This window comes from Lutjanus erythropterus, chromosome 3 (genome assembly GCF_056507025.1).
Source record: "Lutjanus erythropterus isolate fLutEry1 chromosome 3, fLutEry1.hap2, whole genome shotgun sequence".
Classification (NCBI taxonomy): domain Eukaryota; kingdom Metazoa; phylum Chordata; class Actinopteri; order Lutjaniformes; family Lutjanidae; genus Lutjanus; species Lutjanus erythropterus.
In genome coordinates, this window is record NC_139319.1 from 22,263,381 (window position 1) to 22,280,905 (window position 17,525).

At 39.5% G+C, this 17,525-nt stretch overlaps 2 protein-coding genes across 3 annotated transcripts in view; one reads left to right on the top strand and one right to left on the bottom strand.

Annotated features, from left to right (window-relative positions):
- Window positions 1–2,573: 2,573 nt before the first annotated feature.
- On the bottom strand, window positions 2,574–15,245 carry uba6 (ubiquitin like modifier activating enzyme 6). 2 transcript variants are annotated; one of them, XM_084715415.1, is made up of 32 exons: window positions 15,184–15,245; window positions 14,565–14,657; window positions 14,274–14,368; window positions 14,124–14,152; window positions 13,218–13,312; window positions 12,979–13,090; window positions 12,079–12,159; window positions 11,808–11,930; window positions 11,158–11,281; window positions 10,792–10,895; window positions 10,609–10,671; window positions 10,021–10,097; window positions 9,835–9,901; window positions 9,536–9,679; window positions 9,206–9,352; window positions 9,033–9,113; window positions 8,860–8,937; window positions 8,349–8,530; window positions 8,084–8,189; window positions 7,838–7,927; window positions 7,654–7,734; window positions 6,033–6,161; window positions 5,857–5,908; window positions 5,664–5,727; window positions 5,506–5,575; window positions 5,351–5,422; window positions 5,135–5,258; window positions 4,735–4,928; window positions 4,476–4,603; window positions 4,159–4,246; window positions 3,942–4,036; window positions 2,574–3,186 (listed from the first exon to the last, which is right to left on the bottom strand). In XM_084715415.1, exons 2-32 carry the CDS (start codon window positions 14,603–14,605, stop codon window positions 3,045–3,047), a joined length of 3,078 nt encoding a protein of 1,025 aa, XP_084571541.1. In that variant the 5' UTR covers window positions 14,606–14,657; window positions 15,184–15,245; the 3' UTR covers window positions 2,574–3,044. The 2 variants fall into 2 exon arrangements, with proteins under 2 accessions (XP_084571541.1, XP_084571542.1); XM_084715416.1 differs by having other exon boundaries at window positions 14,565–14,606; window positions 15,184–15,219.
- Window positions 15,246–16,768: 1,523 nt separating this feature from the next.
- Window positions 16,769–17,525, top strand: part of grhprb (glyoxylate reductase/hydroxypyruvate reductase b) — a 5,052-nt gene continuing 4,295 nt past the window's right edge. Inside the window, exons 1-2 of the mRNA XM_084715418.1 lie at window positions 16,769–17,007; window positions 17,439–17,525. The exon at window positions 17,439–17,525 is cut by the window's right edge and continues 47 nt beyond it. Of these exons, the coding sequence (XP_084571544.1) occupies window positions 16,835–17,007; window positions 17,439–17,525 (260 nt within the window). The 5' untranslated portion in view covers window positions 16,769–16,834. The remainder of the gene's footprint in view (window positions 17,008–17,438) is intronic.

Sequence of the window (17,525 nt, forward strand, 5' to 3'; positions counted from 1 at the left end):
ACTAATCAATTGAAGCTGCAGAAAATAAGCTACTCGCGTGTTCTGCAAGTTAAAAATGTTCTTGCAAAACGAGTCTGGTGGCTTTGGAGGGAGTAATATTTGGCATATGTAACTGGTTTCTTGTCAGGAAAAGCTGTCTGAGAGCAAAGTAAAGCCCACTTCAAAAAACCTGAACTGTCCTTTTTAATATGCTGATTGTTTTTCACTGAATGTTTACTCTATGAAATGTAAAAAAAAAACCAAAAAAACATCAGCACCTCCAAGCTGATATGTGCATATGTCTTGTTTCATTCAACACAAAGTCCAAACACCAAAGATATTCAGTTTACAATGATATGACAAAGAAAAGCAGAAAATCCTCATAACAAACTGGAACTGGAGAATGTTTTTCTCACAATTTTTACTTTTCAAAATGGCTGAAATTACGTACCAGTTATTAAAAGTAGTTTGCAATTTTTCTGTCAGTTGATTACTTGTTTCTCTTCTGTGGTGCATTTATAATAAAAGAGACACAGAGCATCTTTAGTCTAGAGGACATCCTGAAATCTCACATTTTATTGGACCATTGGTTGATTGGTTGTCTGTCACAAGAACATACATCATTATCATTGTCACTCTTTAACACTGTTTTGTTTTACACTTAATGACATCCACTGCACAGGAAGTGTCAATATGATAGACATTTTCTGTGCAAAGTGAAATTCACCATCTCTGGTTATGGGGAGAAAAATAAATGAGTTCCAGGAAGCATTTTGTGTGACCTTAGTCTTAACTGTTTTGAAATAACCTCTGTGCACTGTAGCTGGACTGTCAGGTGGATCTCAATAAATTTGTAAATTATTCCATTCAAAACTACATTGACATTTTAGCCAATTCATGCCAATGCATTCTAAGACCCTTTTCACAACCCTCAATTGGAACTAAATAGAAGGAGGATTTATACCCCTGGATAAACAGATTTTTTAGGATGACTTTTGTTCACTGTTGATTCACAATTAACCAGTGCACCATGACTCAAAAGAGCTCACCAACACAGGCTCAGTTTGACACAAAAAAGTGACAAAAATGAAGTAACAAGTAAATAAATACATGTCATGGACACACATCCATAAACAAATACAACAAATAAATCATGAACAGCAAAGACTTTTTTTTTTAAAAAAAAGGTGTTTTAAAATAGCAGGAGTGTGATCCCAGATGTTGATACAGATGTTTCAGTCAAAACAAAGGCTTCTCCTGTGTGTGAAACAGCAATTGAGCTCATGCCATTACATAATCTAATGAGGAACATATTGTTTAACGATGTCAATGCATGTCATTACCTAAGTGTTTAACAAGATAGGTAAGACTAGCAGCTACAATGAGTAGACGCTTTTACCCACAGTGATAAGTGCGACACACATCTGCCGCGTCATTTGATACGTCAAATGACGGGGGAGCGATGTGATAAAACTGCTATTTTTGTGAAGTTTCGACACTCATCAGTAGGACAGTGATGTATCGCAAAGAACTGACGTGCATCAACCTGTGATGGAGCATCAATACACTGATGATGTGTTGCTCTTTAAAAGGATAGTTTGGATTATTTAATGTAGGTTTCTATAAGGTACTCAAGGACAGTCAGTATAATAACTACATGCAACAATTATGCATCTTGGCAGTTTAGAGAAGCAGAGAGGGGCTCTAGCACAGAAGCTAAGCTATGTACTGCTGTGGACAGGGTCAGCAAGAGCAACAAGTCATTTTGGTTACCCAAATTAAGGTCAACCTAAATTAAGTATTAGTATTTTCACCACTTTACCTTGCTGCCTTTTCTGACTGGAAACCACCATTGTATAAACCAAATATCACTCTCTCAAACAAACCAATTTCCATGGATGAAATCAGTCATTTACCATGCAGAACACTGGAGTTGCTGGTCTACTGTTGCTTGGATCTGTTAGTTTGTTTTTGAGTTGTAGTGTGACTTTGGTGAATCCAAACTGTCATTTTAAAGGTGCACAATAACACAAACAAATTAACAGATTGAGGCAGTGGTAGACCATCAGCTCCTTTGTCCTGCAAGGTGAAATTACTGATTTCACAGTTACCTGAAAGTTACCTGTCAGAAAAGGCAAAGGCAAAGTAAAGCAGTGAAATATTCTAAATATAGCGTACACTTAACTCCAAACTGGGGGTGTGCCAATCACCACCTATGATAGATAATACACGGACTATCAATTAGGTACCTCAAACAACCCCACATCCAAACTATCCCTTTAATGTTTGGGTACTATTCATCCCCCATGATATAAATGTGTTTTTGTGAGGCAGACAAAGTGATCATAAAAGAGAACAATCATCTGCAGACACAATGATGATTAGTATCTTTGGTGGTTTTGCTGTTATCCATTGATCTTTTGCACCTCAAAAATCATACAACAAATACTAGCTTGACCTGTGTCTACAAGGGGAGATGACTGACAACTGGCAAATTCTGTGGTTGGCAACCATTTCAAAGCCAATGAGAGGGCTCTGAGGAAGAAGAAGATGTGGTGCCTATCAACTACAAATTGACTTCACCACTCCAACAGTCCTACCTCCACCCCCTTTAGGGCCGAACAGACTTGCAACAGAACTGAGACTAATGGGGCTGTGTGTTGGGAGTTTGCAGATTTCTGTAAACATAGTTTTTAGTCAGACTCACTGCCACAAACAGAAAAGGTTATTAATCAATTAAGGCATCAACACAGGCAGAGCTGTGCATTTCACCAGAGTAGAAAACAGAAGAAAGAAATATATGTACACAGGTACAGTTAAGTGCTACTCGAGCAGCCTCGTCTTCCACTGGCTAGATCTGGGGCAAGAGAAACTGGGACCAGGACTGGCCTTTTCTCGCTCCATGAAGTACAGGGGGAGTGTGAGCTGGGGCCAGGAGCTTTGCCGTTGTCAGGTTTTCTGAGGGAAAGCTCTTGGCCCTGGCTCAGGTTATTGGGGTCCAACAATTTACATCAAAGAAGGGGAGTAAGGACACAAGAGGTTTGAGGATGACATCTAGGAAGGTGTCAGGGTGTCTCTCCATTGCGGCTGAAGAAGTACCTGACCGGAGGACCGGGTAGGTCCTCATCTCCGTCTGCCTCCGGAGCGAATGACACGGTGAGGTCGATGTAGCGGCGGTCTACTGATGGCTTGATCAGCTTCTGCATCCTGCAGAAAGTCAGAGGCAACGTTAAGTTCATCTGTTCAGTTTAGACAGAGGATCGGTCATTTCAGTGTTCAGAGTTATTAAGGAGAATAATCTCATATTGGTTCAAGAGAGCACATGAACAAATACAGATTTGATCTGCTTCAGCAAATACAGTATTTTCTTATTAGCCTTTGTCCAGGAGCTCCAACAAAACAGACAAGTCCACAGTGTGGTGTAAAGGGATGGGTAGATAGATTTAGTATCAGTGCATCAATTCTCACAAGGCATCAAATCCATAAAAAAAAACTATCATAATGATATTATACAAATACAAAACATGGCTGGCTGTATCACTTCCAAACATTTTTAGAACTTTTGTATGATTGTGCCAATAACCAGCCCTCAGGTTTTTTGATCTAGTTGGCCTGTCGAGTGACTGGAAACCAATAAAACATAAGGACTGAGTGTGAGAGTGTGGCACAAAGGAAATGTAACATGGTCTGGTGCTACATTAAAAAAAAATACTAGATGCACCATTTGTAAGAGAAAGAGGCATATAGCAGCAACACAGTATTTCTGTAAAATAGACTATTTTCACACTTATTACCAAGTTATTTGTACTCATATTTGGTTTTGTATTAAATTTCCTACGACTTTCAGAAGTTCTGTGTTGTCACTCTGACCCATATTTTGGAAAAAGGGTAAGTAAAAGGATAAAAAAGAATAGTCTCATTTAAAAACAAAAAAAAAATGAATCACGTCGTGAATCACTTACGTCAGTTTGAGTCTTTTCGAGTGTCCAGGCATCACAGGCACATAGAGCATCTTCACACCATGGACGACCATAGTGGGCTCTATCCCATACTTTTCCTGAAATAAAACAACAAATCATTAAATGTGATGAAGATAAACCACAAATAAGCAGCCAAAAAACTTCGGGAAGATAGTAACTGCACCTGAATTGCTAAATTAACTAAGTAAATGGTTCTCACCCTCACTGCATTCATGAAGTCAGAGAGAGTAAAGTCCTCGTGGCCAAAGATCGTCCAGCAGTCCCAGATGGAGAAGAAGATATTGTCCCTGTGAAAAACATCAGAGCGGTCACCACATGACATGTTAATAATAATAATGACGGTTGAAGAGCCTACATTTGGTGCCATCTTGTGGCTGAAATTTTCATGCTATTGCAATAATTTTAAGGTGTGGTCATAAGTGTAATAGACTTGAGTCAAAACAGCAATGCTATCATTACAGGAAAAAAAAATTATTGATATTATTAATTATTGATAAATTGTACTTATGCCCCTACCTGATGTGTGTCCTTTTAACAGCAGCAGGCTCAGTGAGAACCACTACAGGGATGGCCAAGTTAAAGAAGCAGTTTTTGAAAGACTCAAACTCGTAATCTCCCACTACCTTGATCAACTCCAGGGCCACCTGAGTATATTAAAATGAAAATTAATGAAAAATACTGTTTTTAAATTGAAGCTGAAATTGATATTGCTCAATATCTAAAACAACAACAACACCATGTTAAACAATCAATATATGGGAAATTTCAAACTAACCAATCCAGCTACAGCAGCTGTCGCCGTGGCAATAGCAGGGATGATCTTGCCAGCGATGCGTTTTGTCTTGAGTCTGTCTGCTGGCTCGATGGAATACATCCTGGCTCTGAGAGCGGATGCTGATGCGACAAAGTCCATGTGGCCGTTGCTGTCATCATCCTTTTCAAACTGCAGCGGACTCAACTGTAACCTCTCTGCATGTGAAAACAGACAATATCACTAATTAGTAAAAAATAGATTTACACTAGCTGTAAGGATGAGTGCATGTCTCCCAACTAATTACACTGTTGTAATGAATGTGACTCAACGCCACTCCAGGCTTCAGATTTAAAATTTAGTGTAGAGTGTCTTGAGTGTCCATTTAAAAATCTGGGTGTTGAGTTTTTCTAGAATTGTGAACCTGTTGTGACACTGTCAGTAGCAATGGCCTCCTCAAGCTGTGTGATGGCCTCCCTCTCCTCTTCGCTGCTCAAAGGCATCTTTATCTGATCGGGCTTCTTTGCCGTCTCATCCGTCTCTATACACTGCAAGAGGCAGATCCACAACAATCCAAAAGATTAGGACTTTTTTTTTCACTCAGATAGAAATCAAAGACCACATCAATAGAGAAACTCACTTTCTCTGAGGGCCTGTACTCAGGAATCTTGACATCTGAGAGGATCCTGGTCACCACCTCTTCGGAGAGATCCTGAGAAACAAGGAAACATTCAGTCAGTCAGTGAGTAAGCATGTGTGTTTGGCAGAGTGTATGTGTGGGTGTACTTGACCTACCTTTTCTGAGTAAGGGATGTTATAAATCCCTGCAAAGAGCCGGGCAGTGCTGACAACAAAAGTGAAGTGCCTGATGGGAAAGAGGACAGTTTGGCAAGCTTAGATGTGAAACATACAATAGAAGAAAGGCTTAACCTGTAAAATAAGAGCATACTCACAAAGAATCTTTCACGTCAAAATCACAAGGCGCTGGAGGTCTCTTGGGGGATTGCCAAAATAAACCTAAGGAAGGGTAGAAGAATTGACTATTTACTTTCCTTTTAATTACACTTAATACTGCACTTATGTATATTCAATTGCTGTAAAATAATTTGATAACTTAACAGGTAGACATGTTTGAAAAAAACTTACTTCCATCTTTTAACCTTGTGTCCAGGGGGAAAGAGTGCAAGAGTTGTAGGGCCTACACATGTAAACATGACAAACATGTAAACACTCTATACTACATTGTGGAGCTTGCACCCACAGACATATGTATACATACAATCTGTTAAATGAATATGTATTTTCAGGACAAGACTAGTTACCTTTCTCTTGAAGTACTTTTCGAATTTCAGGCGGGCGATAGCGATACAGTGTTCCCAGTGGCTAGGCCGTCTGCTCAGCAGCTTAATGACCTGGAATGACCCGTCCAGACTTTCCCCTGCCTGCATCCTCTATACAAACACACAAATACAAAAAATTCTAAGTATTACATCACAAGTATAGATCAACACAAAGCCTACTTATAATACTCATGGGGGTCTGATAGTTTCAATTCTAAATTAAAAATAAATCAATATGAGCATTAAATTTCAATCATTAAAATGAAAAGTAGGATCAGCAACTGTCCCAGTATACTTTTTGAACACTGACTCAGTGACAGTCATCAAGATTTGCTATACAGAAATAACCAATCTTCTCACTGACAGTCTTGCTTGCTTATGTAGGTCATACATCAGGAAAGATTCACTTCCTGCAACGACTTCTTTAGTCTGCATAATATATGTGGTTACTACCCACAAGGCCACCTTACTTAAGGGGGGGATTGATGGCTTTTTGCAGGTGAGAACTCAATAGTCTAAGAATGGCATAGCTGTGCTAAAATTGTTTTAAATCAAATCAAGACTTAGATTTGAAAGTCACACTGAATCATGGATTTGAAGAATCCTGACAGCCCTAATTGTCCTGCATACATGAGATGTCAGAATTATTTGAAAATCTCCCATCTGGTAAACTTCATAAGGACGCCCCCTCGAGTCAGAACTTGGGAAGTTGGCAAAAATTTTGGTACATGACTTGGAGAGTTGTTGTCTGTATGTCTGTTTTTGCCTACATTTAAATTATAATATAGTATTGACCTAGATTAGTTAAAAAAAAACGTTCTTATTAGCATTAACCCTGATAACACGTCAGGTAATCAAGATTTAGTTCTTTATAGTGGTTTTAGGGAATGTACTGGTGCAGCAACAAGTCTGAGACTTGGATAGCATCATCAGTCTTCACTGGGACACCGGTGCACCGATACCGATATCAGCATCGGATATTGGTCCGATACTGTCCTCACGTGCTCGTACTCATAAAATACTCTGATACCCACCGCCCGATACCACGTCACGAAAAATAGCTGCTCGACACAAGTAAACATCGAAAGAACTGCCACGACGCAGAGTTCAAGGCGTTTGCTGATGCTTACCCTCTTTTTTTTTTGGCTGCGTCATCATTACCAGCGAGGGACTTGTTATCCTCAACATCATCCACTAATGAACGCAGCAACTTTGGAAACTGTCCGTAAAATTCCATATAAGTCCATGTAAATCTGAAATAGATGCACAGAGTGCACCTGTAGACTGCAGCCAGCTGCTGTTCAGTAAGTCCTGGCGGGTGTGAACTAGTTGAATGTTGGCAAATTAATCAGAAGACGAAGAAAAATCACCACTGCCACCAGTCTGTAACCCTCTTTTCTTCATACTAAGCTGCTACAACTTCTCTTTGTGTACTTAATCTTCACCAAAACAGCCTGACAGCACAGTACACCCAACTTCACTCTTTGGGGGTCACAGCAGGTAAATAATACTGTTACATACATGGCACCACACTCATACCTGCCCCCCCCCCCTAACTGAGGAATGGGAGCATCTGAGGAGCACAACAACACTCATGTCTTACCTGTAGCACCACTTCAGCAGAGGAGTGGGTCTGCCAGAATGAGTTGTACATGGAGGGCTTGTGGAAAAACGCATTCTCAAACTAGACAAACAGGGAAAAAAAGTATAAGATTTAGACAGTACAATTACACATATTGTCAAAAAATGATAGCAATGATCACTTGCTGGGTTTTAAACAGACTGACCTTGTCTCTGGCCCATTGAATAGTGTGCTCTATGACAGACGGGAAAGACTTGAGAGTGCAGAATGGGATCTCCTCTTCTGGGGGGTCCCTCTGATAAGCAAAGGACAGGACATATTTAGGAGCCCTGTGAAGACTAATGTCTGTGTCTATGAGGCAGGTCTGGAACGGACCTGTGATAATGCGCAGTATAAACTTGAGCAAAAATTACAAACATGGTCTCACACACAAAATCTCACACATACTCACATGGCTATTGTAGGACTCTGTCAAATTTGGCACAATGATTTCTGTATGTCCTTTAGTTCCCATGGTGCCAGAGTCCAGGAGAGGTCTCTGATTGGATACACAGCGGCTGAAATATAAATAAATGCAGAAACACAAGATCAGATTTCGGCCTAATGAGTAAATGTTCCATGAGATTCCTTCCCAACTAGAGCAATGCTCAGGGGGGAAAAAAAATCAACTAAATGAGTTAGAAAGTATTGACTGTATCACTAATAGTTGCACCTACCTGTCAACATATCGCCGAGCCTCCACGTTGTCCAGTGCGGTGACCACCAGGTTCAGCCGGGAGTAGAAGGAGTCACTGTAGATGCTCTCAGTAGCTGGACACACCTTGCTGAGGTGAGCATCCACCTGCAGGTCTGGGTTGATATCACAAGTGGCTTCTGCTGCTGTGGTACTCTTCGGTTTCTGGACATCGGAAAAAAAGTGTGTGAATGTTTGTGTCGTTGATTCCGATCAACTTTCTCTAACTCTGATTCTAATTAACATGTTTTAGTCTGTCTGCCAGGCTGATCCCATATATCTGTATTTTTTTTTAACATAATGACCTGCACAGCAAGAGACAATTTCAGCAACTAGTAGAAGTGAGTAAATAATGCATTAAATAGCTTCCCAATTTGTGGGTTAAGAAGACCTACATTAAAGGTTTTGTTTGCCTAGATAAGCCAAGGTTAAGGAAAAAGAAGAGAAACCAGTGATGAGAAGGGTGGAGAAAAAGGAAGTAGACATTTGTTCACCTGTATATGATGTGGCCTGAAGAGAAACTGCCGATTGAGATTGGACTTTTCTATAAGGTCTGGATCTGTGATGCACACCTGAGAGTTGACAGATGCAGAGTACAAAGTTTCACTTAATACATATCGCCAAGCAATGACACAAATAAATAGTCAACAGAGGAAAGACTACCCACCTCTCCTGAGCTGTTGGCCAACCCTACTCCAAGCAGGGCAAAGTTTTTCAGCATTTCACAGCCTATGGCACCACAGCCCACCTGGAAGAGAAGACATTGTAGGGTTCATTTGGAGATAAACCTTAAATTAAATAAATAGAAAAGACACTTCTTATGTATAACAAAATCCTTACCATGAAGACCCTGAGCTTGTGCAGTTGTTGACACATTGATTCACCAATGCAAGCTCGTAGTCCATCATACCGATCGCCCCTTGGCAAAAACTCCTCAGCAGGCACAGACTGAAGTGGCCTGACTACCTCAATGGCATCAAGATAAAACTAAACATAGGGGGAACAAAATGGGAGATAGATTTGATTTGTGACCATTTTCTGACATTTTAGGGACTAAATGACTGACAGATTAATTGTAATGAAAACAATCATTAGTTGCAGCCTTGAACTCTTAGAACCATTTCACTTCTGAAAAGGAGGTTGTTAACTAATTTAAACTCAGTATCTTACCCATTGCTGCAGTGGTGCAAACTTCCCTGTGATGGCCTTTAGAACTTCCTGGCTGGCGAGACCTCCTGCAGCTGCTGCTAACGGAGGAAGAGTTCCCCTCGCTGTTCTTGACAGACAGCGCACCAGCTCAGTATTCACAGAAGCCTGGAAGGAAAGAGGGAGAGAGGAGGGAGAGAAGACAAAAAAAGATGTTAAGGCATCTGTGTGCATGCAATCATCTGTCAAAGAGGATGTACGTGCATTTTTGCAGGTTCAAGAGAATGAAAAGATGAGGGACAAAAAAAGAGAAAAACACTCACTTTGTTCCTGAGAGATGCATTCACGTCTTCGGTTAGCTTCAGTAAAACCTCAGCATCCTGTAAACACCTGATGACATCAAAGTGAAAGTAACACGTCAACAACTTCACACACTGAAAACCAGTACAGAAAGAAGAGCAGCAGATTAATGGTTTAGACAGTGATGAGTGGAGAAATATTTTGTTTACCCGATGTTGGGAAGTCTACTGTGCTGCTCCTGGAAGGTGTCCAGAGCCAACATTGCTGCATGGATCTGTAGTGGGGCCTGAAGGGTCGATTGAATAAAGGATTGTGAGGAAACTGCTTGGTTAACTCTAAACAAAAAGTTACAATAACTGGAGTCTCTATCCCACAGCAAGGTTGACATAATACGACTATCGTTTGATTTACCCGGCTTGACTGAATCTAATCTTAGAAATCCTGGAGAACTTTCAGGAAGCTGGTTATCATGAAGCTCTGTTAACTCAGAAAAAAAAAAGAATAAGTATGCTACGGAGCCAAGTGATTCTACTGATCTATACATATGTTATGTGATCCTTCAATTGCAAACATGTTTCTGGACATGAGGAAATCCTGAAGGCCTGATGGCTCCATTATTCCTGCAAACTGACTGGTTATTAATATTAATTCAATTGAAAAAAAAATCACCCTGCTTTCGGGTAGATTGTCCTGTATAGTTACTGCTTTTTGATGGGTTAATCCCAAAGTTAGCTAGCTAACTAGCCCATTTGTTTTGATTTGTGATACAGTCTTCAGGAACCACTTTAAACTCTCACCTCTGGTTTACTGAAGTCTGGAGTCAGGACCTGAGGATCACACAACTGTCTCTCCATTGTCTCCTGAGAAACATAAGTCACACACACAGACAAAGAATGTATTTATTTAGAGATGTATATATTTTTTTCTTTTCTTTGTCCAGATATGGTATTTCTGGTAAAATGACAGCTGGGTAAACTTACGAATCTGTATGTCTTGGGGGTTTTCACAAGAACAAAGAAACCTCCATGTACATATGGTTGTAGTTGGGATGTGTCTCCTATTTCAAAACTGTGAGGGGACAGGACTAACACCACACACACACATACAAAAACAGACATAAACGGCCAAGGCTAGATAAATGCAGTATTAAACATATCACCAAATCTGGTTCAAAATATTATTTTAAAAAATAATACTAGATCCAGTATGTTATGAACAGAGTTTGTTGTCGTCTAAATCTGTAATTAATGACGTTGGTGGTGCACAATTACAAAAATAAACTTTAACTAAACTCAGTAAAAACACCAAATATACTGAACTTACTATGCTCAATATAAAAACTGTACCTGAAACCTGTCGCACATTGCCATTGAGCTCCACCATGCCATTGACCTCTCTGAAGACAACACTCTGGCCTGTCTGTAGGCCATGCGGTTGGTTGTCCATGCAAGTTACCACCCCAGGACTGTCCTGAAGGATGAAAAGAAGTAAAACGGGTATTTTTTGGAGTAGAGAAACTTTGTAGACTTGAATTTCTATTTCACAAGATGAATTATGGCAGTTTTAGATGCAAAAAATCAGGCATTTCCAACTTATTTTTCCAACACACAGAAATGTAGCTCAGTGTTATATTTAAAGCTACTAGAAGGAATTTTCATATTTTGTTGATTTTAGAGGCCTCTGTTTCAATTTGGTCCTCAGGAAAACCTGACCCGGTGGCAGGCACTGGGAATAACTACATAGAAATAGCTGATCTTCTTGCTGATGGTCTTGTTTGCTTAAGTAGCTCATGTCGAAGCATCAGCATTAAATTGAGTTAAAACCAGTTAAAAGCTCCCGGTAGTGGTTTTAACAATTAAAAATTAAATGTCTGAAGTGATAAGATGAAATAAAATTCTCTTCAGCTGAAAAAAATTAAAAGATAATCAGATGAACATTTTAGGCACAAATATAGGATCTAGAAAACTGTTAAGAATGTCTAAAGTGTTCAGGCTACCTGAGTGATAGTCTGGATGAAAATCTCCTTCGGTTCCTCTCCTGTGGGATCTGACACCTCAAACTCGTCTCCAAAATCACAAAACACTCGCACACAGATGCCATATGAATCACAGCCAATGAACTGGCAAGGGCATAAGAAAAAAAAGAGTTTGGTTATTATGCAGGAAAAGGTTTGGCTAATAGTTGACTGTTTGTGAATTCCCCATGAGCAACATGTGGTTTAGTTAATGTTCTCTAATGTATAACCACTGTAGACACTGCAGACTTACTCTGATGGGGGGTTGTTGTGAGTGGCAGAACTCATTCACTCTCTTCTGTAGGCTCAATCTGGCTTCAGTCAAAATCACACACTGAAGGAGACAGCAGAGGAGACAATAAATATTACCTGCTGCAGTCTGCAGAGGTCTGCAGAGGAGAAAACAATGCAGATTTTTTATCTAAAACCACACGACAATGAGACAATCTTCTGGCTGGTTGCGGTAAATATATATTATTGTTCAAAATGATCTTTATAAATTTGCTTTAGCAAAGCTGTTCTTAAAAGTTCAAAATAGAAATATGTCACCTCTAGATAGCACTATTGGAATTGGATCATAGAATATTAGCACACTTTGGACTGACAAATCACAGTTAAAACATATTCAATCTAACCACTCAGTATGGGTTCTCAAAATCCCAAATGCATTGTTGTGGTTCATTAATGACTGAGGGTCAGTTGTGCTCCTCTGGACTGGAGAACAAATTCAAAATTACAGGGTATTTAGGGGGGAAATGGTTACAACAGTTTTCTCCACCATCATGCAACACTGTCATGACATCGACTAAATGGATGTTTTAATCATTTAATCATTATTCTTTTGGGGACAAAACTACTAGGAATGTAAATAATACATTTCGTTTCTGAATTACTATATACTGTTTTTATCTAAGCCATTATTGAAGGAAAATTGAAGGAAAATAAGAAAAACATCAATATAACACTTGGTTCCAAACTTTTGAATGGCAATGTATAAAGCAGGCTGCCCATGGGCCAGTACAACACACATTTGTAATTACCAGAGGGACTGCATGACAACCATTTTACTGAGAGATTGAGAGCACACAATTCAATATTTCCTATGACCCACACGCTGGTCACAAACCACAGGTTCTGAAAAGCAATACGTTACCTGATACTTTCTGAGAAAGCTGAGATCAGTGCTGTTGTCCAGAGCAGAGGAAGACATGTCAACATGGACATAAGGGTTTAACTCTGCGACCCGAGGACACACTGTCTCCACCCTGTGATGGAAAAGTAAAAGAGGATGGTTAAAGAATACGTAAAAGAAACAAATAAATTTAAATAAAATACAGTCTATAAGTGTAAGTGTATGATATTTCAGTGTGAGAGTTAAGTGAGACATTTTACCTTCTCTTCTGGCTCAACACATCCTCTTTGCGGATAAAGAAGTTGGAGCCCAGATCCCAGGTCTCACACTGCTTTGTGTCATGAAGGGTGACTGCCTGTACACACACATGCACACTGACACAATAACTAAAAAGGCCAGAGGAAGACCAACTCTTAAGAAACTCCACATTTACTGCTTTTACATGCACACTAATTTTCCACTGTTATTCAGAATTTGTCAATATTCTGAATTTGATATGTATGGGTTATGTAAACATTGTATTCCATTTGGATATTCTGAGTGTCAGGCCTTACTCTGAATATAGCAATTTCTGTGGGATATGACAATGTAATTCAGATTTTAGGAACATTCTTTGGACATGTTTACAATAACTGGGACTTTTATTGCAGTTTGGAACACAGTCTCTTGCCCGTTTACAGTCAGCTCTGTGCATATTATACAAACAAACAAGCCAACAATTTGCAAGGATAGGATAGATGCATGCACAAAAGAAAAGCCCACATTTCTGGGCAGGAGAAGAAACACACCTACTTTTAGACATTATGAAAGACTTGAATATCACCAGGCACAAATATATCACAACCTTTTCAAGAGGTAATTACATGAATGAAAAAGAGAGGCTGAACAAGTCTGCCACCAGTGGAAAACTTTTTCAAAAGAAGGCTCAAGCAGTTCCAGCCATTACACTTTCCCATAACTGCATTACACACGACTCCATGTGGACAAATCTTTGTGGAGTACTCATTTTCACTAGCCATGTAAACAGCTTAGTAAGAAAATGGCCTTTTTTTTTTAGACAAAAAAAATATTTATTTATTTATTTATTTTGCACATAAACACAATCATTAAAACATTTTATAAAGTCATGGTGTTGTACAATCGTGATATTTAGTGACAGTACATACCTTTACACCAGCCAGGACAATATTCTTTGCTGTAAAACCAGAAATTAACTTGGTAAGTGTCAAACAATTGACCATGCAGTTCATGTGATTACTACAGCACTGAATACCTCACAGTGCTCACGTTTTGCAATAATGTGATATTGAGCCTACCAATCTCAATTCCCAGTCCTCCCATTCCACTGAGGAAGACTGAGGATTGGGCCATCTGGTGCATAGCAGTGTCTCCCAGCACATATCGCTGGCGGCTGGACAGAGGGAAAGACAGGAAGAGGAAGCGTAAAGGACAGTGCTAGACTTCCAACAGGGAAAAGTGAGGAGCATAACGTATAGTGTAATGCACGGTACTGTCACTTCCTGTCTTATCACCGCTAATTTCAAATGCTTAGCAAAGGAAAACTACACTAGAGTGTGATATAAAGCCAAAAAGATGGCTAGACTTGCCTGTAAAGAGAGTCGTCAATCTCCATCGAGTCTGCAGCCATGCTGGGAGGGGAAGAGGGGGGGATTCAACTGTCTGAGAGATAACGACTATACCTATTAAAACATATAAAAGTACACACAGTGATTACTTCATTACCTTAATAAACGTTTGGGTTGTTAGCGGTAATGGTCTAAAAACCAACGCCCTACTGTAAGTTAGCTAAAAGGCTAACTTACTGTTACTGCCAGCTAACTCTTGTTGTCAGCAATGTTGATGACCTGACAACTGTCAATCGCTCGCCAAGGTAAAGTTAAGTGATTATCTTGAACCAACGAAGTCAAGTCTCCTAACGGTCAAAGATTACAGCTACCATAACAACGCTGCTTCATTTATGAACCTGCTGAAAGCTCAACGGCAGCAGCTACAGCTAGCTTAGCTAGCACTGAGTGCCACTGCTGCTGCCTGGTGCCGGTGGCGAGGACACTTGTTATAAACTCGTTAAAAGTGATGACACACACGTTAGGCTACAAATAACTCCCCAGAGCAGACAGCTATTTCAGGTTTTATCACTCTACCAATCAATATGAACAATTCTCTGTAAATGTTGTTAAAATTAGACAAATAATCATGCGTAGCTACCTGTCAGTATGCCGGATGAGCTGCAGCGAATGAATGGCTGTGACTGGTTAAAAACTTGGAGTGTTTCCGGGTTACCACAGTCACATGACCAAGGTCATCCAATAGACTGACTCTCTTTCTCAAGATTACATATTTTGGAAGTGTTACCATCCTAAATGTCAATCTATAAAACTATAATAATTTGTTACTCATTTCAGCCCAGTCAATTACTTGTTTAGAAGGATTAGACTTGAAAAGTGCCTGCCAAGGTGGCTGGATGTTCACATTTCATGTCTGACCTGAAATTAACATTTAAATGTGTAAAACAATACACCTTTTATTTTTTTTCTCCACTTTATTAGTTTTCACAAGTGGAAACAACATTATTTTCAGAAAGTGCAGACAAACAATGTACTTTTGTAATCCTAGATTAGAAGTGGTTTGTTGTTTTTAAATAAACACAATGCTGCATTTAACATGTTTTTTTCATTCAGTATGTCTTGGCTGTATTCTCCCTGCTTAAACAGCCTCAGTTAAAACTTTTTCATTAAATAAATATCTCTGTGCTTAATAATGGACAGCCAGTGAATGGACACATTAGCCTCTCTCTCTCAATTGAAAATTATTGTTTCTACTTTTTTCATATTTTTAAATGATTCAAGGGCTGGATTGAGGTCAGATTCAGCCAAAACATTGACTGTTACCTTGTAAAGATTAATAATGTTAGACTAACAGATCCAGTAAAATTTTACCAGATGATGAAGCTTCAGGGGTGACCTTAACTTCTAGCACTGATGAGGCAGTGGCATAGGAGAATCACTTCACAATTCTTTTTCATTATATTACAGAAAAGGACATTTATTTGATTATCAGTCTTGAACTTACTGGGACAACACTTTATACATAAAAGTCAGTGGTCAGCAAGCAAACAATTTATTATTTATTTATTATCATTTACTGTTTTCAAGAATATGTCAGGATTCTAAATACTACAATAAATAAAATATGATATAGACCCTTTGCATTCTTCTATTGTTTTGGGGAACTTTTATTTATTTTATACACTCTGTATTTATTTTGTTTGATATGTCCAAGTATATCTTTGTACACCTGTTTTGTACGTCAGTGCTCAACTGTTTGACTGACTTGTGACAAAAAAGTATAGCACTGTATAACACTCAGCTCCATTTGGGACAGACAGTTCACTGAACCAGTATCAACCAGAGAGACAGAACAGACAATACCAAACGGTTTGGATCCCGCTCTGTTTAAAGAAACAAAGGTCAACAGCCAAGTGAAACATTTACATCCCATTGACTTCCATTCTGGGTTATGATGTGAGGAAAACACAAGTCTACGAAGTCTAAGAATGTGTGTGTTCTTGTTAGGTCTGTCTTTCAAATTCCAATTAAGCCTGAAAGGAACTCAAATTTGACTTAATCCTGAAGCCAGACAAAGAATTTGAGTCAGTGATTTTATGTGTGGTTGTCTGGCATAGAATCCCTCAACTTTCAGACTTCAGAGACACCCTTCCTCCAATCATATTGGTCAGAGACACACACAGGAACCTCCCCCTGATCCTGAGCCAAAAGCATGCACATGCACACAACAGACTCCAAAGTACCACTTCCACCTCTCAGACACCTGCCCACAGATTTACTCTCTTGTGGCAATGTTGTGCAGTCGTATGGCACTGCGTCAGCTCCAGCGGATTGCTGTTGCTCCTTTGAACATCACTGGGAGTCTGACAAGCAACGTTCAGAGGGAGATGTCGACCCTGTCACGGGTGTATGTCACCCGACAGATTCCACCCGAGGGCCTGAAGATCCTGCGTGAATCTGGACAGTGAGTCATAATGTGCTAAAAGTATTTTTTTTTTTTTAATATAGGACACCTTGTATGACAAATTAATGGCATCATGTTGTTAATTTGACTTTTAGACTTTTTTTGAATTTGAAATGTGTGCTTTGTAAAGTTCATCATTTACTTTGAGTAAACAGGACTGCTAATGTTTGCCCTGAGGTTAGTCAGATAAGACAGGATAGAGGGTATTTCCCCACAGCAGACCAGAAAAAATGTTTCACTGCTCCTTTAATTCTCAGTATGTCTATGAAGGCCTGCAGTACAGGTACTGCAGTTTGTGATACAGCTAAAGACATTGTATATATTAGTGGAAGATTAAATGGAAGATTTAACGACCTATGAATGCTCTTCTGTGGATAATGAAGAAAATATTGACTTGATTTGGACCACTGTCGTGGTTATGGTTTTCCCAGGGTGCAGTTTGAGCTGTGGGACTCAGATGATGCCCCCGTGCCCAGGAAGGAGCTGCTTCAGAAGGTCAAAGGTGTTGATGGTTTGCT

Coding starts and splice junctions, on each gene's coding strand:
- uba6 (XM_084715415.1), bottom strand. CDS start 14,605: ATGGCTGCAGACTCGATGGAGATTGACGACTCTCTTTACAG. Junction 14,153..14,273: donor AGGACTGGGAATTGAGATTG/GTAGGCTCAATA, acceptor CTGGTTTTACAG/CAAAGAATATTGTCCTGGCT. Junction 13,313..14,123: donor TTGTCCTGGCTGGTGTAAAG/GTATGTACTGTC, acceptor GTGTGTGTACAG/GCAGTCACCCTTCATGACAC.